General features: G+C 40.4%; 1 protein-coding gene across 2 annotated transcripts in view; it reads left to right on the forward strand.

Moving 5' to 3' along the window:
• Nucleotides 1–25,084, forward strand: part of PTPN21 (protein tyrosine phosphatase non-receptor type 21) — a 90,317-nt gene that overhangs the window by 38,855 nt on the left and 26,378 nt on the right. For both annotated transcript variants that reach the window (XM_050798527.1, XM_050798528.1), the window contains 7 exons: nt 7,819–7,916; nt 10,389–10,456; nt 11,287–11,357; nt 14,426–14,513; nt 14,925–15,013; nt 18,570–18,657; nt 19,366–19,445. In XM_050798527.1, the coding sequence (XP_050654484.1) occupies nt 7,819–7,916; nt 10,389–10,456; nt 11,287–11,357; nt 14,426–14,513; nt 14,925–15,013; nt 18,570–18,657; nt 19,366–19,445 (582 nt within the window). The remainder of the gene's footprint in view (nt 1–7,818; nt 7,917–10,388; nt 10,457–11,286; nt 11,358–14,425; nt 14,514–14,924; nt 15,014–18,569; nt 18,658–19,365; nt 19,446–25,084) is intronic.

A 25,084-nucleotide genomic window follows, 5' to 3' on the forward strand; every position in this document is an offset into this window, starting at 1 on the left:
AAAGCCTGAACTGATCACTTTAACTCATTTAAACATTTACTGAAGATACGCTCTTAAGAACTGTGTTGAATAGAGTGGGAGGTGAATATGCTTTAATCCCACCCTGGAGGAGCCGCTCACAGTCTGGTGGAATTGACAGTTCATATAAATAGTTACAGTATCCTATGATAATAAATGCTTTAATTAAAGCTGTGGATTCCTAGGGGTGGGGCAGGGGGAACTTGAACAGGAAAGGTAGAGAGACTGACATTTAAATTGACTTTAGAAATGTTCTAGAGGGAATAGTTTTTGCAAAGCAGGGGAAGTAATCAAAATGATTACATGTCTTCAGGAAGTTTCAGGTATTACTTAGAAAGGAGATTTAAAAAATAGGCATAGCAATAAAGTCATGGTACAATGAGGAAGAGATTTTCAAATTTAATGGAATCATTAAATTTATATTTTACAAAGATCACCCATCATAGAAGGTAGATCAGAGATGGCAAGACTATAGGCAGGAGACCAGTTTAGGAATACCTGTGCCATAATCTAGGCGTAGGTTTACAATATAGAACTGAACAGAAAGGCATTAGCTGTATTGAGAGAGAATGGGCCTATTAGAGTCAATCAGTAGGATTGCTCATTGATTAGGTATAGGAGCGCCTGATAGAGAAGTTGTATCAGTAAGGATTAAGTATAGCTATATATAACAAAAACCCTAAATATCATTGACTTCTGTGAGACAAGTTCAGAAGTCAGCCTTGCAGAGCTTGTCTGACAGCTCCACAGAGTCTTCACAGACGCTCGCTCTTTCTCTTAGTGCTCCAGTATCCTCAGTGTGTCCTTCCCATGCACTAGGTTTACCTTTTGGTCCAAGATATCCAGAGTTCTGTCTATCACATCCATAGTCAGAAAGCAGATGAGTGGTTTCCTAGGAACAGGGTAGGAATTGGAGAGACAGATTATGAGGGGTGCAAGGAAACTTTTGCAGGTGGTATGTTCCTCATCTTGTAGTGATGGTTTCATGGATGTATGCATGTGTCCAAATTGTCAACTTGAAATTTGAACAGCTTCTTTGTATGCCAATTATACCTCAAAAACGGTGTTTTAAAAAACCCACTCAAAGATATTGTAAGAAAACAAAGCAGGAGGGCCGGGTGTGGTGGCTTACACCTGTAATGCCCGCACTTTGGGAGGCTGAGGGGGGGCAGATCATCTGAGGTCGGGAGTTCGAGATCAGCCTGCTCAACATGGAGAAACCCTGTCTCTACTAAAAATACAAAATTAGCCAGGTGTGGTGGCACACGCCTGTAATCCCAGCTACTCGGGAGGCTGAGGCAGGAGAATTGCTTGAACTCAGGAGGCTGAGGTTGCAGTGAGCCGAGCTGGCACTGCTGCATTCCAGCCTGGGCAACAAGAATGAAACTCTGTCTCGAAAAAGAAAAAAGAAAACAAAGGGGGAGAACAACAATCTGATTAATATACCTTTAGAAAGTGCAGACTTAACAGAAAAATACGACCACAAAGCAGCAGAAAACTGGCACCTAATACTACAAAATGAACTTTAAAAATTAAGAAAATAACAGATGATATGAAAGAACCATTTAAATCTGAATTAGAAAAGCTTGGGAATAATTTGGCTATGTAACAGGTGAATATGAAAATAGCTGCAAAAACAATTAGAAATTTTGAAATGATAGAAACTATAAAAGTATAGAAGATTAAAAAATAGATGTAATAGGATTCCCTAAAGGAAAAAGCCAAAACATTCTTCTAACAGTATGATCTAAGTCAAAACATTGGCAAAGAACAAATTCCAAAAACTATATAACAAATTCTATATTCTAGCTATAACACATTTTAAAAACTTCCTTGAAAGGGAAATGACTTGAAGCTCTGTATTGAAAAGACGTACTGTGTACCTGGCATGGTCCGTCCAGAGCAATCAGTGCCAACACATTCTGCAGAGTCACCAGAAATTGGGCATCCAGACTAAAGCTGTTATAAAATTAAGAAAATAAGATTGGTGTCAGACTTCTGGAAAAACACTTCATGCCAACGGACAAAAAAGTAACATTTAACATCCTCAAGGAAAGGAAATAGGAGGCAATGATTATATATCTAGCAAAAACGACCTGTGAATATATCTTAGTGCGAGCTGCCATAACAAAATATTACAGACTGAGTAGCTGATGTATTTTCTCAGTTTGGAGATCTGAGCATAGTTGAGGTCTCATGAGGGCTCCCTTCCTGGCTTACAGAACTTCCGGCTGGGTCCTCACATGGCAGAGCAAACAAACACTCTGGTGCCTGGAGTTCTTACTTGCAAAAGAGGAAATTTTGTTTCAGTCATCAATAATTGTGCCTCATTTGAACCTCACTGGCTACGATACTGCCACTGCACAAAGCTTGGAAATTTTGACCATCATAATTTTGACCAACTAGGCTGGGCACGGTGACTCACGCCTGTAATCCCAGTACTTTGGGAGGCCGAGGTGGGTGGATCACTTGAGGTCAGGAGTTTGAGACCAGCCTAGCCAACATGGTGAAACACCATCTCTACTAAAAATACAAAAATTAGCCGAGCGTGGTGGTGCATGCCTGTAATCCCAGGTACTCAGGAGGCTGAAGCAGGAGAATCGCTTGAACCTGGGAGGCAGAGGTTGCAGTGAGCTGAGTTTGAGCCACTATACTCCAGCCTGCACGACGGTGAGACCCCATCTCAAACAAAATAAAACAAACAAACAAACAAAAGAATACAACTGCATGAATTGAAACACATCGAATATATCTTTTAAAATTCACGAATTCATAATACTTAAAAAAAATAACCTCATTGGTCACCTTTGAAACTTACTAGAATACAATACATTATTCTGAATGGCAGTAAGTTTATCCTATCTTTATAGATTGTATAAAGAGGTAACAATCATCAGTATTGGCTAAAACCTTTGGGTAAAAGGAACAGGCTGGCATCATCTGAACTCAGTGGGCAATGTCAGCATCACTGTAAGTGGGACAACCAAATACCATTTCTTCTGATGTGATGCATCCGGAAGTACCAGGCACCACCAGGTTAAATGACTAAAATGAACTTGTATCGAAGCAAGCCTCTAGTCTGCACTGTTCAGTAAGGTAGTTGTTAGCTATATGTGGCTATTTATAGTTAATTGAAATTAATACAATTAAAATTTTTCTTGCACTAGCTACAGTTCAGGTACTGAATAGCCACATGTGGCTAATGGCTACTATATTGGGCAGCGCAGATACAGATAATTTATATCACTGTAGAATGTTCTTTTAGACAGTGCTGCTCTAAATCTAATGATCAGTTTTCAGGAAAAATGTGAGAGCATGTAAACTTGCCAAATGACCCCATGAGACTACAATCACAAAAGTCCAGAAGGTAGGAAATTCTACATGACAAATGGCTCCATTTCTGTTAATAACATGAAAATAAAAGGGAATAAAAACTTTCTTTTTTATAGCAAGAGAGATTTAGAAATATCCATTAAATGTAATCCATAGACCTTGTTTGGATTCTAATTTAAGAAAATTGTAAAAATGCATTTTTGAGGTGATCATGAAAATTGCATATGAATCAGGTATTGAGTACTCAGTATAAAGATGTTCATTTTGTTGGGTGTGATAAAAATGTAGTTACGTTTTTAAAAAATAAAGCTTACCTTTTAGGGGTATGTACTGAAGTACAGGTGGCATGACGTCTGGGATTTGCTGTAAAACACTGGTGGTGGAGGGGGGCACAGGAGAGGATGGATGGAGAAAACGTGGTAGGCATAAGGTTGATGGGTGAGGCACCATGATAAGGAGATGGGGTCACTATACTTAATGTCTATACATATATTTCAGAATTTCCAAAATAAAACTTAAAAAATAAAAATGCCGATGCCTACACATTGTCTTCTATTGCTAGTCTAAGAAAAACAGATGAAGAGAAAAAGCTGCCTCTTCATACATTATTTGGAATTTCTGTTGTGCAAAATGTGGTCACCTAATTTATTATATAATTCTTGTCATATATTGTATGAAATATTTTATATTGGAAAGTTGATCAGTAACTTGATAAAGATTTAGATAAAATATTTGATCAGCATATTTTTACTTTCGGCAAGTTTATGGAATACTTGCTTTTGAATTAAAATGTGCAATTTCTTTTATTCCTTGGCTGACAGTTTTGAATTCAGGTCTACGTGTTACATTTTATTACTGCTTTGTTTTTTTCCTGTTATTTCATTCTTGTTGCTCGGTTTCCAGGCTGGAGTGCAGTAGCGTGATCTTGGCTCACTGCAACGTCTGACTCCCAGGTTCAAGCGATTCTCCTGCCTCAGCCTCTGAAATAGCTGGGATTGCAGGTGCTCACCACCATGCCCAACTAATTTTTGTATTTTTAGTAGAGATGGGGTTTCACCATGTTGGCTACGATGATCTCAATCTCCTGACCTCATGATCCACCCTCCTTGGCCTCCCAAAGTGCTGGGATTACAGGCATGAGCCACCGCACCCGGCCTGCAAAAATATTGAAATAACATATTTATAAGCCATCTTCAGCCCCACCAATATATAGAAATTTTAGCAAAAAGTGATAATGCCATTGAAGTGAAATTTCTTGGCCATTTGCTCCTACAGTAAATACTTCTTTAAGAAAAACATATTATGGCTGGGTGTAGTGGCTCATGCCTGTAATCCAGGCACTTTGGATGGCCGAGGTGGGAGGATCGCTTGAGCTCAGGAGTTTGAGACCAGCCCGGGCGACATAGAGAGACCCTGTTTCTATAAAAAAATTAAAAACAATTTAGCCAGGTGTGGTGGTGTACACCTGTGGTCCCAGCTACTCAGGAGGCTGAGGCTTGAGGATCACTTGAGTCCAGGAGGTTGAGGCTGTAGTGAGCCATGATTATGCCACTGCACTCCAGCCTGGACTATAGAGCAAGAGGCTGTCTCAAAAAAAAAAAACAAACTATCAGTCTGTGTATCCATCCATCTATCCATCCTTCCATTCACCCATCCCTAGTTGCTTCCATTAAAGGATTTGAGGGATAATACAATAACATATAGTAACAACCACTTAGGTTTTTTACTGTATATTAAACACTGTCCCAAGTATTTTATTAATTTAATTCTCATAACAAATCCTATGACGTAGTTGCTATTATCTCTATTTTGTAGATGAGGAAACCAAGACACAGAAGGGTTGAACACCTTGCCCAAGGTCACACTGCTAGTATGTACTGGAATTGGGACTCAAGCAGGCTGGCTCCTGAGTCCTTGCTCTCAACCATTGTGTTTTGTGGACTGTCATGTAAAATACTAAATGAATAAAAATACTAGAAACATCTATAACTGTAGATTTGTCGTGGTTAAGAACAAAACCTTTGGGTCATTCAGACCTGGGGATTCAAACTCCATCTCAGTCTAGCTCTATGCATTTGAGCATGTTGCTTAATCTCTGAGCTCCAGCTCTTCATCACTTAAAGGTAGCTATTATTAAATAGTGGAGAAAGCAATTAAGAGGGATAATGATGATTGTGACTATGCCTGGATTTTAGCTGTGAGCTTAATGGCAGCCAAAGCAAAAGAAGAAATCTGAGTTCCATCATTCATTATGTAACACAAAGAAGCATACCTCTTTGCAAGCATGACACATTTTCCTGGTATATCATTTAAACAGAAACTTTCAGGTATAATTTTATGTAAGACATTGAACCAGAAATGAATAAGTTAAAGCAACTATGGAAGAATCAATTCTCATAACAGTACAATGTAAGGCTATGGAAGGCTACATTAATTGGGTTCAAGTATATTGCTTTTCATGTTTTTTGTTTTTTGTTTTGAGACGGAGTCTCTCTGTGATGCCCAGGCTGGAGTGCAATGGCGCCATCTCAGCTCACTGCAACCTCCGCTTCCTGGATTCAAGTGATTCTCCTCCCTCAGCCTCCCAAGTAGCTGGGACTACAGGCGTGTGCCACCACACCTGGCTAATTTTTGTATTTTTACTAGAGATGGGGTTTCACCATGCTGGCCAGCCTGGTCTCCAACTCCTGACCTCAAGTGATCCGCCCGCCTTGGCCTCCCAAAGTGCTGGGATTATAGGTGTGAGCCGCCTTACCTGGCCCTTTCTAGTGTTTTTGATTTAAGGAAAAGGCCTAGAATATTTAGAATGGAATCTGTGAATAGCATGTTCAATAGACAGACTTCCCTAAACACAGTCTTCCTCAGATAAGCTTTTGAAAAGAGGTGCTTTATAGAAAATCTCAAGTTTTTCTGTCTAATGGATCCCACAACTGCCAGCATCCCATTAGCTAATGGAGGGAAATCAATGGGTTTGGCTGTTAGCAGGTGGAAGGGGAAAAGGTGGATCCAAATTCTTCTTATTTGAATGGATGGTGTTTTGGTCAGGTTCTTCGGTAATAAAGAACAGAGGTTTACATGTCTGTGGCTGAAATAAAGACTCATATGAAATGATTAAAGGGGTGGGCTCTCAGAGGAATTCAAACATGAACTGTAACTGGGTTGCACTTCACAGGTACCGAATATGGAGGACATTTTGGATTCCAGATGGCTCCATAGACTGCTCTGGCAGAGTGTCTGTGATCTCCATTTAGCACTGTATCCCCAGCATCTAGAATAATGCTTAACATATAGTAGACCCCAGTAATTACCTGTTGAGCAAACAAATAAAAGGAAATAGTAAATCTTCACCCTAGAGTTTTATCAAAACGGAGAAGTGAGTGGCTTCAAGTACATGATTGATACAGCTGCTGTTTGCTGGCTATGCTCTTAGTCGTTTACATATATTATTATTGGAATATGTTCAGTCCTGTGAAGGGGTGATGGTACCCTCATTTTACTGGTGATAGAATTTGAATTCACAGATTATGACTTGCCCAAGTTCATGCTACTAATTTGGAGAGTTCAGGTCTGCTTGACTCTAAACCTTGTTCTGGTAACTGATGCCGTATATATTGAAAGTACAAACAGGGTGGTAAACAGAAGTAAACCCACATTACCAGATATTAAGAAAGCATCTTAACAGCTGTTTTGAGGGATTTCATCAGAAATACTGTAATATCAACCTGGTCTGAAATATCAGAAATCATTTTTCTCTGGCTTTACTTTCCAGTGCTAGGGAACTTCCACCAAACAAGGTAAGCAAAATCTTATATTACCAAGTTACTAGTCAGCTTTTAAAGTAAAGATTGGCCACTGGCTTTCCATTTCTCCAACTAAAAAGAAATTGTAGAGACTGTTTTACAGGACATGGAGCAGATGACTAATTGTCTTATAGGATCGTTTTAGTTTTGAAATAACTATAATCTAGGATAAGTAACTCATTAGATTGATTAAAGTGTATGTGTAAGTGTCATATGGTTGAGGACTTTGTCATCCTTGTTTGAAACCATCTAGGGGCTCTGCATGGTAGTTCATGTCTGTAGTCCCAGCATTTTGAATCCAAGCACTAGGATTACTTGAGCCCAGGAGTTTGAGACTAGCCTGGACAACATGGTGAAACTCCATCTCTACAAAAAATAGAAAAATTTGCCAGGCATGGTGGTGTGCATCTGTAGTCCCAGCTACTCAGGAAGCTGAGGTGCGAGGATCACCTAAGCTTAGGGAGGTCGAGGCTACAGTGAGCAGTGATCATGCCACTGTACTTGACCCTGGGCAACAGAGGGAGACCGTATCTAAAAAAAAAAAAAAAGTAGGATTAAGGTTTTGTTTTGCTGGTTTATGCTTCTCTACCAAATTATGGTTAAATGCATTATGTCTCAATGAGATAATATTGACATTGACCTTATAAAACTGACATTTTTTTTATAGGTATCAGTATTATCTGCAACTGAAGAAAGATATCTTGGAAGGAAGTATTCCTTGTACCTTAGAACAAGCAATTCAGCTAGCAGGCTTAGCTGTTCAAGGTAAATAAGATCAATTCATAATGAAATAGTTCTATCAGATTAAAATGTGTTGCAACAAAATAGCAAGGGATTTTTAAGTTAACTGACTGTCTATATACATCTTTAGTAGTATTTATATATTAGCGAAGTATTCTGTTATCTAAGGGGCTTCCTTTTGGGAAAAAATGAACTTGGAATACCTCAATGAAATATGAGACTTCTGGATGTTAATCATGTTATATGTCAATAGAGCAAACAGTACAATAAATAGAAGTATACACACACATATATTCAATCACATGCCAAATGACGTTTCAGTCAACAAAAGACCTCATATACGACAGTGGTCCCATAAAATTATAACACTGTATTTTTAGTGTACCTTTTCTGTGTTTAGATACACAAATATCATTGTGTTACAATTGCCTACAGTATTCAGTACAGTAACATGCGGTATAGGCTTCTATGAGCAATAGTCTATACAGTATAGCCTAGGTGTGTAGTAGGCTACACCACCTAGGTTTGTGTAAGTATACTCTGATGTTTGCACATCTCCTAATGATGCCTTTCTCAACGTATTCCCATCATTAAGTGACATATGACTATATACATATACATTTATTAATACTATGCTATGTATTCATCTAGTTCAAAGACTTTATCTGCTAATAGGTCATATTTTAAGAAGAAAGATATGCTAGTCAGTGAGTTTGATGAGTTATATTCACTTATAGTTTAAGTACACTTCTTTTGTGTGGTTTCTTCTTATTTACTTATTTCAGTAGGTTTTTGGGGAACAGGTGGTATTTGGTTACATGAATAAGTTCTTATTTATTTAGTTACTTTTTTTTTTGAGATGGAGTCTCGCTCTATGGACCAGGCTGGAGTGCAGTGGCACGATCTCGGCTCACTGCAACCTCCGCCTCCTGGGTTCAAGCAATTCTCCTGCCTCAGCTTCCTGAGTACATGGGATTGCAGATACCTGCCACCCCACACACCCAACTAATTTTTGTATTTTTAGTAGAGATGGAGTTTCAACATGTTGGCCAGGCTGGTCTCAAACTCCTGACCTCAGGTGATCCACCTGCCTCAGCCTTCCAAAGTGCTGGGATTACAGGTGTGAGCCACTGTGCCTGGCCATGGTTACATGAATTAATTCTTTAGTGGTGATTTCTGAAATTTGGGTGTACCCATCACCTGAACAGTGTACGCTCTACCCCATGTATAGTCTTTTATCCCTCACCGCACTCCCACTTGTTTGGTTTCTTAAATGGTTGTCCTGGATTATGCAGTAATATCATCATTCATAATAGATAAAGATGGCTGGGTGTGGTGTCTCATGCCTCTAATCCCAGCACTTTGGGAGGCCAACGTGGGAAGATTGCTTGAGTCCAGGAGTTCGAGACCAGCCTGGGCAACATAGCAAGACCTTATCTTTAAAATGTACATATATAAATAAAGATTCTGCATTTCACCAGCATTTTTGAATTATTTTTTTGATTTTTACATGTCTAATATACATGTATTTACATGTACGTGTGTATTTTCTTTTTTCTGGAGACAGTCTTACTCTGTTGCCCAGGCTTGAGTGCAGTGATGTGATCGTGGCGCACTGCAGCCAGAACCTACTGGGCTCAAGTGAACCTCCCACCTGAGCCTCCCAAGTAGCTGTGACTACAGGTGTGCGCTACCATGCCTGGCTAATTTTTAAACTTTTCTGTAGAGATAGGGTCTTGCTATCTCTTGGGCTCAAGCTATCCTCCCTCCTTGGCTTACTGAAGTGCTGGGATTATAGGTGTGAGCCACTGTGCCTGGCCGGGAAGGTTTCTGACAGGGCATTATTTCAAACAATTACTGGCATTTCACCTTGGGAGTGAAATTTAATCAGAATAATTATTAATAAAACTCCTTCAGCTATTAGCAGGCATGGAGACATGCATCATTTTTAAACAAATGCCTGATGCACATAGAGCCACATTCCTTTTCAAGGTACTTTGGATTTTCTTAAGTATCCTTTTTGGCTTTAAGAATTACTTTTTCATAAACATTTTGCTGAATTGTCAATTTTTTTAAAAAATTAAAAATTTCAAAACAAATATATCTTGCTGTAATATATTCAAGTGGTCTAAGTCCATTTCATCACTACTGTTGACAATTTGGTTTCTCCTTGACATTTTTCTGTACATAAGCAAGCATATATGATTACAGGGTAGGTTTTGTTTGCATTTTAACTATAAAAATGAGATCATATTACATATAGCTTGCAACTTGTTTTTTATTTAATTCATAGGCATTTTTCCAAGCCAAGACTCATGTCTACCTAATTAACATTTTTAAAAAGATACTTTTAAAATATACTTTTTATAGTTATAAAAAACTTGACTTCTGAAATATTAGCATACCATCTATATATACTGCATGTTGAATTTTGTTGCACATATTTTGCAATGAAATTTAAATATAATTAACGTGAGTTTTTGTCATTCTATATAGCTGATTTTGGTGACTTTGATCAGTATGAATCCCAGGACTTTCTTCAGAAATTTGCCTTGTTTCCTGTGGTAAGACTTCTTTTGACACTGGGCTTTTTAAAACAAACAGTTCATTTATATACCCTTAATAATCCCTGAAATGAAATCTGTATGATAGACTTACTGTCAGGAATAGGATTATAAAAAAAAATTCCCTCTTATAAACATCTCAAGTGTGACTGCTTTCTCCGTTGTAGTCATCTTGGTCCTTGTGAACCCACAGAAACTGAAGGGTCTATAGTGACTGCACTGTGCCTGGAGATATTTGTTTTGTATTTGAATGTGAGTTTAAAAAGAAGGATTCATTTTCAGCTTCTCAGGAAGGCGCAGGTTTTGCTTTTAACTGAAGGTTTGAGACCTTACAAAATTATATTGAGGAATGAATGTCACTTCTCATCAGCAATTTAAAAAGTAGATGACGAAGACACTGCCTTCTACTTTTATAAAGTCATTACTGATGGAAGGGACATGGAAACTGCATTGCAACAACTAAGGAAGGTGTGGCATGCTCTTCTGAGTGTCTGCACAGCCAGCCAGAGAACACACAAGATGTTTTTATTTTGCTGGGCTCAGGACTGGCTGACTACTGTCACCAACTTGAAGTAACTTAGCTGAAACTTTCCCAGGGATGAATTGAGAAGGTGGGCCAAGTTTTTTTTTGTTTTTGTTTTTTGGCTCCTGTGAAGAAGCCACTTAATTCCTTAGAAAGGTGATTACCTATGTAAGCAAAGCTCCCATATATTAACAGTAGTCATAATTTTGCCAGATAGTGACAAGAGTCATTAACAGTCAATGGCCATGAGTCTTTCTAAGAAATTTGGGTGAATTTTCACATACTTACCACTGTGTGTTTTCTTCAGGGATGGTTACAAGATGAAAAAGTATTGGAAGAAGCAACCCAAAAAGTGGCCTTACTACATCAGAAATACAGGTAACTCTAAGAAATAAGACATGGAAATAGCATAGAACCAATGTTTGCTTGAATTTGAAATATTCAATTAAATATTTAATTTATATGATTAATATGTATTTGCCCAACTGTATTTGGAACATTACTGCCACTGCTATTACAAGTAGCCAACATTTACATAGTACTCACTATGTGCCATGTGCTGTTCTAAGTAAGCACTTACCCATATTACTCATTTATTGTCCTTTTTTACCAGTGAGGACACTGAGGAAGTTGAAAGCAGCCAGTCATTGAAGGGTGCCCATTTTTTATTGTGTATAGTAAAGGTTTATTTGATAACCTCATCCTGTATAGGTTAATGTAAAATTAGGATGATTTGTTTTCTTTTATGATACAGCTTAGCAAGTCCAGGGTTACTTCCCTCTGTATACCTATGGAAGCTGTGTCTGTCATCTGGGGAACTACGCTAAGAACTATGGTGCTTAGTACTCTGAACTATGCTTCTGCATACCTTTGTATACTTGTACATATTGACATTCTTTCATGGTGAATCTCTGTGTTGCCTGTAAGAAAAAATACTCTTCTAGAGAATGCTAGGTTTCATTCTAAACCAACTACCACACAGTTCCACATACAGATGTTCCTTGACTTAGGGTGGGGTTAAGTCCTGATAAACCCATAGTAAGTTGAAAATACTGTAAGTCAAGATGTATTTAATAGACCAATCCTGCTGAACATCATAGCTTAGCCTAGCCTACCCTACCTGTTCTCAGAACACTTACATCAGCATACGGTTGGGCAAAATCATCTAACACAAAGCCTGTAATATATTTTATAATGTTGAATATCTCATATAATTTGTTGAATACAGTACTGAAAGTGAAAAACAGAATAGTTGTACGGGTCCTCGAAGTACAGTTCCTACTGAATTTGTATCACCTTTGTACCATTGTAAAGTTGAAAAGTCATTCAGTTGAACCATCATAAGTTGAGGACTATCTGTACTCTATCATTAAATTCTTATAACTACTCATTAAGATAAACATTATTATCTCCATCTTACAGATGGGGAAACCAAACTCAAAAAGATTTAGTTATCTCTGGCCGGGAGCGGTGGCTCATGCCTATAATCCCAGCACTTTGGGAGGCTGAGGGGGGCAGATCACGAAGTCAGGAGATCGAGACCATCCTGGCAAACATGATGAAACCCTGTCTCCACTAAAATACAAAAAATTAGCCAGATGTTGTGGCATACACCGGTAGTCTCAGCTACTCAGAAGGCTGAGGCAGGGGATTTGCTTGAACCCGGGAGGCAGAGATTGCAGTGAGCTGAGATCGTGCCACTGCACTCCAGCCTGGTGACAGAGCAAAAAAAAAAAAAAAAAAAAAAAAAAGATTTAGTTACCTCTACATGTGGTAAAGGTGGGAATTGAAAGCAGGTCAGTTTTGTTAGAACCTATTGCTTATCACCTTCCAAATAAAATAACCTTTTGCCTCTAGTCTCTCTCCACTCAAATCCACATAGTGGCTCACAAAAGATTAATCTCCCTAGCATATCACTTTCCTCTTACGCCTCTCCTTCTCCTTCCACGTGCTTGTGGGTATTTTCATGCTTCCTGCTAGCCTGAGTTCATTACTCTGGGATTAAAGGCCTCCCATAAATTGGTTAAATCCTGCCTTCCCAGCTTTACCTTCTGCTGTCCACATGAACCATTTCTTTTCTAGCTTAATTGATCCCTCAGGCACACATTGCCCTGCCTTTTGTCACTTCCATTTATTCATTTGTGCATTTCCTTAAAAAAAAAGCTTAGTGTTCTTACTCTGTATTAGGCAGAGCAAGAGTGCTGGATGCTATGGCACAAAGATAAATAGAATAATTTCTTGTCTTCTAAGCGTGCATTCCCAGCCCTGCAATATGAGGGCTGGCAGGACAACCCACTATAGTAATGATAATACATATAAGAAGATAATGAGTGCAGTTAGAGGGGTATGGGTGGAATGTATTGAGACTGCACAGAGTTGGGGCATTGGGGAATCCCAGAAGGTGACCCAGAGGAAATGATACATAGACAGAGTCTTGAAGGATATTAGGGATTGGCCAGATCCACAAGTGAGTCACAGGCATACCAAGAAGAGGGATTCTCATGTGCAAAAGCCCAGAGGGGCTAGGGAACATACTCTATCTGAAGAGATGCAGAGTTTGGGATGGCTGCAGTGTGGGTGCCTTGAGCACAGAGGGGAGCATCGGAAGATGAGGCTGGAGATCCAAGTCTGCATGCACTTGGGCACTCCTCCTGTACCCACACTGCCTTCCTGCCCATCCTAGTAGTGCTGCACTCCACTCACCTGAGCGAAAAGGGGTTTTCATGTAGCCTTCTTATACCCTTATTCCCTGCATTCGACATTTAGCACATAATTCTCAGTAATGCCTGATATTTTGTTGTTTTTGTTTTTGTTTTTTTGTGTTTTTTTTGTTGCCCAGACTGGCGTGCAGTAGAGCAATCATAGCTCACTGCATCCTTGAACTCCTGGGTTCAAGCAGTCTTCCCGCCTCAACCTTCCAAGCAGCTGGGACTATAGATGTGCACCACCATGCCGGGCTAATTTAAACTTTTTTTTTTTTTTTTGTAGTGACAAGGTCTCACTATGTTGCCCAGGCTGGTCTCAAACTGCTGGCCTCAGGTGGTCCTTTCTCCTTGGCTTCCCAAGGTGCTGGGGTTATAGGCATGAGTCACCGTGCCCAGCCCTGATATTTGGGATAATAAGCAATTACTTGGTGATTTAAGAAAAGTTCAAGATTTCACCTGAAGATTTTTTTAGGAAGTTTTTTTATCCCCTACCTTCCCAGTCATCTGCCTTAAGTATAGAGAGCAGGATCTCATGTGATACTCTCAGCATTCAGTACAGTGCTTTACACATACTGATTTTCAGTAAATATCAACAGATTGATATAACCAATTATAGATGCTTAGAAACTTGAAATGTTTGTAATGTGCTATGCTAAATTGATACATAGGTTTTAAGAAAAGCTTTATTTTAAACCATTTTAAGCTTGCTTTGTGAACAATCTTGCTTCTTTTGGGTTGCAGAGGGCTCGCAGCTCCTGATGCTGAAATGCTGTACATGCAGGAGGTAGAGAGAATGGATGGCTATGGAGAAGAGAGCTACCCTGCTAAGGTAAGTGTGGCTCGGTGGCTGGGGTTCTTTAAAGTTAGGCTCACGAATTTGAGAAAATCGTGGGGAAATCCAAAGATGTCCTTATGTGCAAAGGCTGAGGACATGCAAAACTCTGGAAACTTAAAAGCCGAGGTCCTGGTGACCAAAATTTTGTGGTAAAACGCATTCCCATTTTGCGGTTCATACTTTGAAATGGTCTTGAAATAGAGTTCCTAAGGAGGGCCAAACTTTTTCCATTTTTATACATATCTATAAGATCATAGATCTCATTCAGACTTTTGTCTTCCTGCGTGGTTACTCTGTAGGTCTTCTGAACTTCCTGCATCTGGGAAGCCAGTCCGGGGAACTCTGTAGCAGCAGTTCCTCTGCATCTGCTTCCTGGGTGTTTCTTCTTTTGCTTTCTCCTTTTAGGATAGCCAAGGAAGTGACATATCCATTGGAGCGTGTCTTGAAGGTATCTTTGTGAAACACAAGAATGGAAGGCATCCTGTGGTATTTAGGTATTTTTCTTACCTCTTTTTGTATGTTTTCTGTGACTCCTGTTGGTGATATATTTTTTTAGTACTTACAGCAGTTAAATTGTTCACAAGTCTATACCAAGGTCTCATTAAAAAATGGAAATAATTCCCTTCCTAGAAAAAAAAATACCATCGGAATGCAACAGTCCTTTTCAGTAAGCCACTTTCTTCAAAACGAAATTTCCAGAATATAATGCCTATAATGATGGCCTACTATAAAATGCTTAAAAATGTGTGACCCTTTTTGTGCCATATGGAGGCCATTCTTTGTTTTGATATGAATTTTTAATTTGAGCTGTGCTTTCCAGGGCAATTTATTGGTTAATTTATTTACTGTGAGACAAGGTCTCACTCTGTTGCCCAGGCTAGAGTACAGTGGTATAGTCACCACACACTGCAGCCTTGACATCCCAGGCTGAAGTGATCCTCCCATCCCAGCTTCCTGAGTAGCTAGGACTACAGGCTAATGCCACCATGCCTGGCTAATTTTTGTATTTTTTGTAGAGACAGTTTCGCCATGTTGCCCAGGCTAGTCTCAAACTCTTGGGCTCAGGCTATCTGCCTGCCTCCCAGAGTGCTGGGATTCCAGCGGTGAGCCCACTGTGCCCGGCCTGTAGGGCTTTTTCTTATGAAAAATATAGATCTTTGTTTTGACTCTAGTTTTGTACCAAAATTCCTAAAATACCAGTATCTAAGCAAATTTCAATAGTTTTTTATAATGTTGGGTTTTTTGCTGATATAAAAAAAGATACTATTCATTTGTGGAAATCTTGGAATGTGAAGAAAGATGGAAAGGATATATAGCAATGTACTAATAGTAACTGACTCTGAACAATGAAACTACAGGTGATTTTAATTTCCTTTATAGTATTCTGTGTTCTAATTTGTATCTTAAAGATAGTAAGTTGGTCCATATTGTACAATCCCTGCCTTTAATTCCTTAAAATCTGTAATCTGGAAAATCCAAAGTTCATTTCATAGAAATACTTGCAGTTTTACTCTGAGATTCTATTTACCCAGTTGGGTAAATTGGGTACAGACTAGTGAAAATTAAAACTTTATATTGTTTTTAAATTTATATTTATTATTTATTTTATTTTATAGAGATGAGGTCTCGCTGTGTTGCCCAGGCTAGTCTCTAACTCCTGGTCTCAAGCGATTCTCCCTCTTTGGCCTCCAAAGGTGATGGGATTACAGGCGTGAACCATGGTGTCCAACCAAAAGCTTATATTGTTTTTATAAGGCAGGAAAACATATTCTATCACTTTTGTTTTTTGGTTCCTTCATGTCTACCATTTGTTGAGTGCTTATCATGAGTCAGATAAACTATGCTGAGCATTTTATGTGAATTTTTTTAGTGTAATCTTCATAACACTCTCAGCAGTAGGTATCACCACCTCTTTGCACATGTGATAATTGAGGCTTAGAAAAGTTGTGATTTGTCCGTGGTCCCTCAGTTATTAACTGGCATAACTAGGACTATAACTTGGGTCCTCCACTTTATGCGTGGGCTCTTAATTACTGTATTAAACAGCTTTTATTCTTTCCACCCCCTACTCACTGCCAGCATCGCAACACACACATTACTCAAGCTTTCTAAACCACTCCTACCATTTCTTCTTGAGAACTAGTTTTGCCTTTGAAGAGCTTTTTCTCTAAACTGACATCTCCTCTCTCACTTCCTTTGCTTTACTGCCTCTTGAGCCATGAATTCTCCATGGTGATTATGACCTCAGAGAGTACCCATCACTTGGGGAGCAGAACCCCACTTCTAGAATGCATTGCCCTGTGCTGGGTGGCTCCCCTTTGGCAGTTGCTCTCTTGTCCCCAAGCCACTTATATTAACCCTTCCCAACATGCTGAGTTGGGGGTCAGGGAGAGGAGAGGAAAATAGATCCGTGGCTTCACCTGAAGGGCAGGGCTCTGATGGTGCCCAAAGTGTCACATGGAAACTTGAAGCATCTGCCTGGCTTCCTTTATCACTGGATGGGAATTTTCACAGTTGCCTTAATGTGATGCTAATAATCTTTAGATTTAACAAACACTGAATCACTACTAAGTTGATTTTATTTTAATACATTTAAAATAAATCTAATGGAGAAGGATAAAATTTTTTCTTCCATAATTTTTTCTTTTTATGACATTCTATGATTATGTAATAAAATCAAATAATAACATATAAAAGCTAATATGATAAAATTAGAAAGTATGAGATTTTGAATCGTAGTGATCACTTCCAGAATAGTTCACTCTTTGAGTTCCTGGCATTTCAAATTTATCTTCACCCTGAAGCTTTTCACAGCACACCTCCCCAACTTTTGTGCCTTATTTTAATACCTGCAGCACTTAAAGGTTCTTGTTGGCTTCTGTGTTCTTTCTCCCACCTTTCCCCTCCACCTGTGCTCTTTTGAGGGAAGCACTGTACTTCACTAATAGTGTCCCTAGGACCGACTGCAGTTTCTGGCATTGTTATAATAGGTGTCTTTTATTTTGTTGAATGAGTAAATGAGGCATTGGCAATCAGCTAAGACAGGGATCTTCCATCAAGCACATCTGACATGTGAGAATGATACATTTTACATCTTTTAAATTCTCTTTTCCCTCATTTAGTATACATGAGTTTACTTTTTACAACTAGCTGCTGTCACTTCAATTAGAACATTCATGCTAGCTGATTAAAACCACTGGTTTTTTTTTTGTTTTTTTGAGACGGAGTCTCGCTCTGTTGCCCAGGCTGGCATGCAATGGTGCAATCTTGGCTCACTGCAACCTCTGCCTCCTGGGTTGCAGACGATTCTGCCTCAGCCTCCTGAGTAGCTGGGATTACAGGTGCCTGCCACCTCACCTGGCCTAGTTTTTGTAATTTTTTTTTTTTTAAGACGGAGTTTTGTTTTTGTTGCCTAGGCTGGAGTGCAATGGTGCTGTCTCAGCTCACTGCAACCTCCACCTCCTGGGTTCAGATGAATGATTCTTCTGCCTCAGCCTCCTGAGTAGCTGGGATTACAGGTGCTTGCCACCTCGCCTGGCCTAGTTTTTGTAATTTTTTTTTTTTTTTTTTTAAGACAGAGTTTCGTTTCTGTTGCCTAGGCTGGAGTGCAATGGTGCTGTCTCAGCTCACTGCAACCTCCGCCTCCTGGGTTCAAGCAATTCTCCTGCCTCAGCCTCCCAAGTAGCCGGGATTGCAGGTGCCCACCACCACACCCAGCTAACTTTTTTATATTCTTAGTAGAGACAGGGTTTCGCCATGTTGGCCAGAAGTCTGAAACTCCTGACCTCAGGTGATCCGCCTGCCTCGGCTTCCCAAAATGCTGGGATTGCAGGTGTGAGCCACCATACCTGGCCTAGTTTTTGTATTTTTAATAGAGACAGGGTTTCACCATGTTGGCCAGGCTGGTCTCGTGTTTTTTGTTTTTTGTTTTTCTCAAAAATGTCACCAAATACTAACTTATACGTCAGGCTTAGGGAAAACTTGTATATTCTATCTCCTTGTTTTGCCCACAGGCACTCACATTGCCATTCTCTATTTGCTGTTCTTTAGGTGGCATGACATTGCCAACATGTCCCACAACAAGTCCTTTTTTGCATTAGAACTGGCAAATAAAGAGGAGACCATCCAATTTCAAACTGTGAGTAAACATTAGGGGTCTGCATGGAATGTTTTTCCTAAAAGTTAACAAGTTCTACTTCTGCATGCTTGTATGTATTTGGAGGCAGGGCAGCATTAAAATTATAATATTTTGTAATTGTATAAAACATGCAGTTTTATCATATAGCATTTTGCAAAATGGCAGTTGGCAAAAAATGGCTGCTCAGTAAATGCTGAATGAATGAGTCTTTGGATAACTACTGTCTGATCATGATAACCTTTAAATTAAACCTCAGGGGTTAAGTGGGGGAGAAAGTAAGCACTGATATCTTAAATTTCATGGATAAATGAATAGCTCTGAAGAAATGTTATTTAATAGTTATTTGCTTTTGCTCTCTTGACAAAGGCAATATTGAGTTACTGAGTCATATTTTTGTTTAAAAATGTCTGAGTATATTTGTCAAGAATAGAAGTTGATATTTTTATAGTTTTTAGATTCCCATGTCATTTTGAAACTGTTTAATATGAGAATCACATTGTTAGAACAGATTGTTTTGTCTTCATAAGTTAAATCCTACTTGTGGTGTTCATACCATGGGCACAGTGTTGGAAAATGAAAGGCTTATAGTGTCCTGAAAGTGACTTTGTCATATGATGTCACCCATTATGTATTTAGACAAACTGTGCATTAAATGTATCAAGTTGTGTGTATGCTTTCATATTGCTTTATGCCTATTTTGTTTGCTAGGAAGACATGGAAACTGCAAAATACATTTGGAGACTCTGTGTTGCGCGACACAAGTTTTACAGACTAAACCAGTGTAACCTGTAAGTATGTCCTGCTCGTGGAAATTATCAAAAATAATGAATTTAGAAATTGTAATCTTGAGTATACTGTATCATCAAGAAAGACATTTTATCAATTGATATCTTTTTTTGATCCTGTAGCTATTTTCCTCATTTTAGCTTTGGACCAACTTCTAATAACTACATTGTATGCCTTTAAGATTTATTTCAACTAGTTACGAGAACTGTTCTAATTCTTGAAAGGTAAAAAGGGAACAATATCCTTTATTTGTTTAAATCAATCCTCTGATCAGCATTTTGAATCATTAAAGATTATTCAGCTTTTCCAGCCACCCGAAGAATTTGTGCCCCTCCTTCCTGGTGTGCATTTTTCTTAGCCTACATGGGTTTTTCACTGTCTGCCGGATCAATAAAGCATACGGTGATATTGCACATGTAAAATACTGTCCTTCATCTCTATTCCCCTCCAGCCTCTGCACCGTATCTGTGCTTTCCTTAAAAGCAGGTTTCCTCAAGAGAGTTGTGTATGCTTGTTTATTTCCTTCCTTCCATCCTGTTTCCCCTAAGCTTCCACATTACTGACACTGCTTGTTGTGGTCAGGTGACTTTCGTCCAGTGATCATTTTATGAGTTCTTTCACTTGACTGCTCTGCAGTAGTGATCCTCCGACAGCTCATTCCATCCTTCCTGAATCCTGCTCTTCTTTGGCTGCCAGGACACCACCCGCTGCTAGGCTTCCTCTTTCTAGACTGTTTCTTCTCAGTCATGTTCGCTGGTTTGGTCCTGAGGCCTTTTCTCCAAATCCGCTCCTCTGGGGGGCTTCTCCTGGCCTGTCCTCCCACTGAGCTCCCGGTTCAAGCGATTCTCCTGCCTCAGCCTCCCGAGTAGCTGGGATTACAGGCATGTGCCACCACACACCGCTAATTTTGTATTTTCAGTAGAGACAGGGTTTCTCCATGTTGGCCAGGCTGGTCTTGAACTTCCGACCTCAGGTGATCTGCCTGCCTCGGCCTCCCAAAGTGCTGGGATTACAGATGTGAGCCGCCGTGCCCGGCCCTCCCTGAGCTCTTGACTCCTGCATCCTACCGCAAGTGTTTAGTTTGCTTAGTCCTCAATACCACTCTGAAAGTTGTGGTGAATATATACTACTGCCTGTGTATTCTGAAGGTACAGCTGGCAGAACTTGCTGATGAATTGGATGTGGTATGAAACCTGACCATTTTTACCACTCGTGCTAGCAGCTTGGTGCTAGCTGCCGCTGCTTCTCATCAGAATATTATGGTAGCCTTCTGACTTTCCTGTTTCTGTGCCTTCGCTGCCTGTAGCTTATTTTCCATATGTCAACCAGAATGATCTCAGTTTAACCTGAATCAGATCCTGTCACTGTTTTTTGTTTTTGTTTTTGTTTTTGTTTTTGGAGATAGAGTCTTGCTCTGTTGCCCAGGCTGGAGTGCAATGGCATGATCTTGGCTGACTGCAACCTCCGCCTCCCGGGTTCAAGTGATTCTCCTGCCTCAGCCTCCTGAGTAGCTGGGACTACAAGTGCACGCTACCACGCCCAGCTAATTTTTTTGTATTTTTAGTAGAGATGGGGTTTCACCATGTTGGCCAGGATGGTCTCAATCTCCTGACCTCGTGATCTACCCACCTTGGCCTCCCAAAGTGCCGGGATTACAGGCATGAGCCACAGCACCCAGCCCAGATCCTGTCACTCTTCTTAACCCTCCTTTGGCATTCCACTTCTTTTTTTTTTTTTTTTTTTTTTTTTTTTTTTTTTTGAGACGGAGTCTCGCTCTGTCGCCCAGGCTGGAGTGCAGTGGCGCGATCTCGGCTCACTGCAAGCTCCGCCTGCTGGGTTTACGCCATTCTCCTGCCTCAGCCTCCTGAGTAGCTGGGACTACAGGCGCCCGCCACTGCGCCCGGCTAATTTTTTGTATTTTTAGTAGAGACGGGGTTTCACCGTGGTCTCGATCTCCTGACCTTGTGATCCGCCCGCCTCGGCCTCCCAAAGTGCTGGGATTACAGGCGTGAGCCACCGCGCCCGGCCTCCACTTCTTTTTTTAAGTAATTTTTTTAGTTTGTGTTTGAGACAGCTCTCTCACTCAGGCTGAGCACAGTGACATGATCATGGCTCACAGCAGCCTCTCAACCTTCCTGGGCTCAGGTGATCCTCCCACCTCAGCCTCCTGAGTAGATGGTTGTGTACCACCACACCTGGTTAATTTTTCGATATTTTTTATAGAGGCGGGATCTCCTTATGTTGTCCAGACTGGTCTCAAACTTCTGGACTTGAGGGATCCTCCTGCCCCGGCCTCCCAAAGTGCTAGACAGGTGAGCCACCATGCCTGGCCCCATTTTACTTCTAATAAAAGTATGAAACCATACACAGTGTGGTGCTTGCCTGGTTCCAACCTTGTGTTTTTTATCCTCCTCCTTGCTTGCTCTGTTCCAGCCACAGTGGTATCCTGGCTAGGCTACAGATGTGCCTCACCCTAGGGGACACTGTCCTTGCTGTTTTCCCAGGTCTCCACCTGCCTTGCTCCCTCATTGCAGCCTGCTATTTGCTGTCTGGTCAGATATGACCCCCTTCAGAGGCTGTCCCTGATTGTCCTATGGTACTCCCCTTCCACTACGATCTGTCTCTTTGCCCTCTAACTTTGTTTTGTTCTTTATAGCACTTAGCACCATGTGAATTTCTATATTTGTTTGTTTGCCTATATCCCCTGCCAGCAGGTAAGCTCTACAGCAGTGCATGAGGACAGACATTCTTCCCTGCCTTCAGTGCTATATTCCCCGTGCCAAGCAAGGGCCTGGCTCACTATTGGCCTTAATTAATTTGTTCAACTAATCTGTAGATATAAGTGTTAAGAGCTGTGATTCGAGATGTCTTGGTGCTGGTGCTGTAAGATCCCTTAGGAAAACGGTACCTCACCCAGAACTGCCAAGATAGGAAAGGCTACCCAGGCAAGTGACATCTAAGCTGAGACCTGAAATGTTTCGTTCAATTCCCACAACCTTTCTTTAAGCTGTCCTCTTGTCCTTGTACCATTTCTGGAGGCGCCTCCTGGAGCTGCCTCCCACTTGGCCCCCCATGCCCTATCTCACCTGTATGCAGTCAGTCTTCTGGATAGATAAGCAAAATATGTAGCACTGCTGTTGAAGTTACATGTCAGGAACAAATCTGAGTATGTGCCTCTCACCCGCCCCGTCCTGGGTACAGGATTAAGGGCAGACTCCTCAGGTCCTTCTCTGGACTTAGCTGCCCAAGCCCAGTGGCCTTGGAGTCTGACTCCAGGAAGAAGTCTTTCCTTATCATGTGAATGCTCCCAGCCCAGGCCTTTGCTAAAATGTCCTTCCTTCCCTTCTCTGGCAGACTCTTAGTCATTCTTCAAGACTGAGTTTAAAATACAGCCCCTGTAGACACCACCAAGCATACAGTTTGTTTAGTCCTCAATACCACTCTGAAAGTTCTGTTTTTTTCTGTCTTTTGTAACAATGATCTGAATAATTCGTAACAATAATTTAGTAAATGCTTGCGCTATGTCAAGCATTATACTGAGAGCTTTTATTTTCTTTAATCCTTATAGTAACCCTGTTGGGCACAATTATTACTATCCCATTGTTGATGAAGGTATGGAGACTTAGAGAAGTGAAGTGTCTTGCCCTGCCACACAGCTAGTAAGTGGAGCAGCAAGACTCCAGCCTGCGCTCTTAGCCGCTGTGCCAGCCTCTTAGAGTAGTTCCTGCCTGCTCTTTTCATGTGGATTCGATCTGTCTCTCTTGTTTGATGGAGCTCCATGAGGGCAGGGTCTCCTCTTCCTCATCTTCGTGTCCCCTATCTGGCAAGGTGCCCTGTGTGTAAGGGCTTAGTGAACGATGGGAGCTGGAGTGTGGCAGTGATGGGAGTCACAGGGGAGAAGAGCCCTTTTGCTCCTTTGTCTTTTCCTTTTATTACAGATTGTAAATGAGGCATGGGGTGGAGGGAAAGTCTAACAAGGGCATTTTGCCCCTTAGCACCAAGAAGGAAGGAGAAAGGCTGTGGAAGTGCCTTCTGTCTTGCAGGGTGTGAGAGAAACTCTGGGCAGGAGCAACAGTGTAAAGATAACATGCAGAGATGCCCACCCGGACAGGGAGCTGCCCAGTGGTTTGCACGTATGGCCCAGTCCCTGTCTCTTCTCTGCCTTCCCCTGCACCATGTTTGCATCCGAGTCCCCACCGCTGTTCTGGTGATGGGATTTTCGTAAGCACTGACAGGGAGGAGGAACCTGCTTTTTTTGTAAATATGGGAACAGGTTTCCACTAGCTGCCTGGGTGTATTTGCATATGAAAGTGTTCCCCCTGGTGGTGATGTTCAGCAGTGCTCCTTGCCGTTGGGGTTCCCGGGGGCTGGCCTGGTTATCCAGCCATATGTGGCATGATTTCTATGCAGAAGTAAGTTCTAAGATTCAAGCAGTAGATAATGCAGTCTGTTGGACCACAGCATTTTCATTTTAAAGACTTTAATAAGTTAAGAGTGTTCATAATATTGAGCCATTATTACCTCAGTTCATTTCTTCTCTGGAAAATAGTGGAGAATCTACAATGTGAATAAACCATAAAACATAATCCCTTTCCATGAGGCATCCATATGGGCTGGTGATTTTTTTTTTTTTTTTTTTTTTTTTTTTTTTGCAAATTAACAACTTGTAATAAGTAAAAGAGGGAAGTGGGAAAAGCAACAAATGATTGATTATGGTGAATGATTCAGTCTTAGAAATTCAGCTCTAGTTTTTGGAATATTGCTATTTATTGGCAAGTGTGAATAAAACTACATTAATGTCATCAGTTGCATATATTATACCTAAATAAGGAACACCTGATTCTTTTCAAAATGGAATAATTATGTTTAAAGGGCTGTTTTCCAAAGTTTGTTTTCAATCTCTATATATCCAATAGATTGTGGCAGTCGATTTCCATGAGCTATTCCTATGTAATTACTTATGATTCATTCTGTAGGGAACTAATATATTTCATTGTGAGCATTTGTTTCCCATGTAAAGTAAATGAAGCTTTTAATATTAGCTTTTAAAATTTTGCTTGATAATAAAATGAAAAGAACTTTAATTGTTACGACCATGTTTTAAAGGCTGTCAATATAGACTGTTTAGTCATGTTCCAATATTATGATTCTGAAGTATTGGTAGACTTGTTGTCATGGGCCACATAGGTAAACTAAAGCGTGATAGGCATTTAACAAAACTGCAGCTGGCCTGGAACTGGACAGTGGCTTCTGGACATCTGGTTTGGGCTGGGGTGACTGGTGGCCCAGGAGATAGACTCGACTTGCACAGAAAGGGGAACTGTAATCCCAGGATGTCCCCTTCACCCGCAGTCCTGATCTATAGTTTATTGGTGTTTGGGATGGCTTTATGTCACTCATCTAACCTTGACCCAGATAACTATATTTTAGTATTTACACAATGGCACGATCCAACAGCCTTCCCTCTCCACCCCCTAACAAAGTACCTTAGATAACAGAATGATCGTTATCCAAACCTTAAAAATGTTAGATGGATAACAATCTGTCTTTTAAAAATTATAAAGTCAGGATAATGAGACTTTTATACTTAATATTCCTTTAGGGTCGAATTGGGAATTAAATGAGATAATAATGTCAACCC

This window comes from Macaca thibetana, chromosome 7 (genome assembly GCF_024542745.1).
Source record: "Macaca thibetana thibetana isolate TM-01 chromosome 7, ASM2454274v1, whole genome shotgun sequence".
Classification (NCBI taxonomy): domain Eukaryota; kingdom Metazoa; phylum Chordata; class Mammalia; order Primates; family Cercopithecidae; genus Macaca; species Macaca thibetana.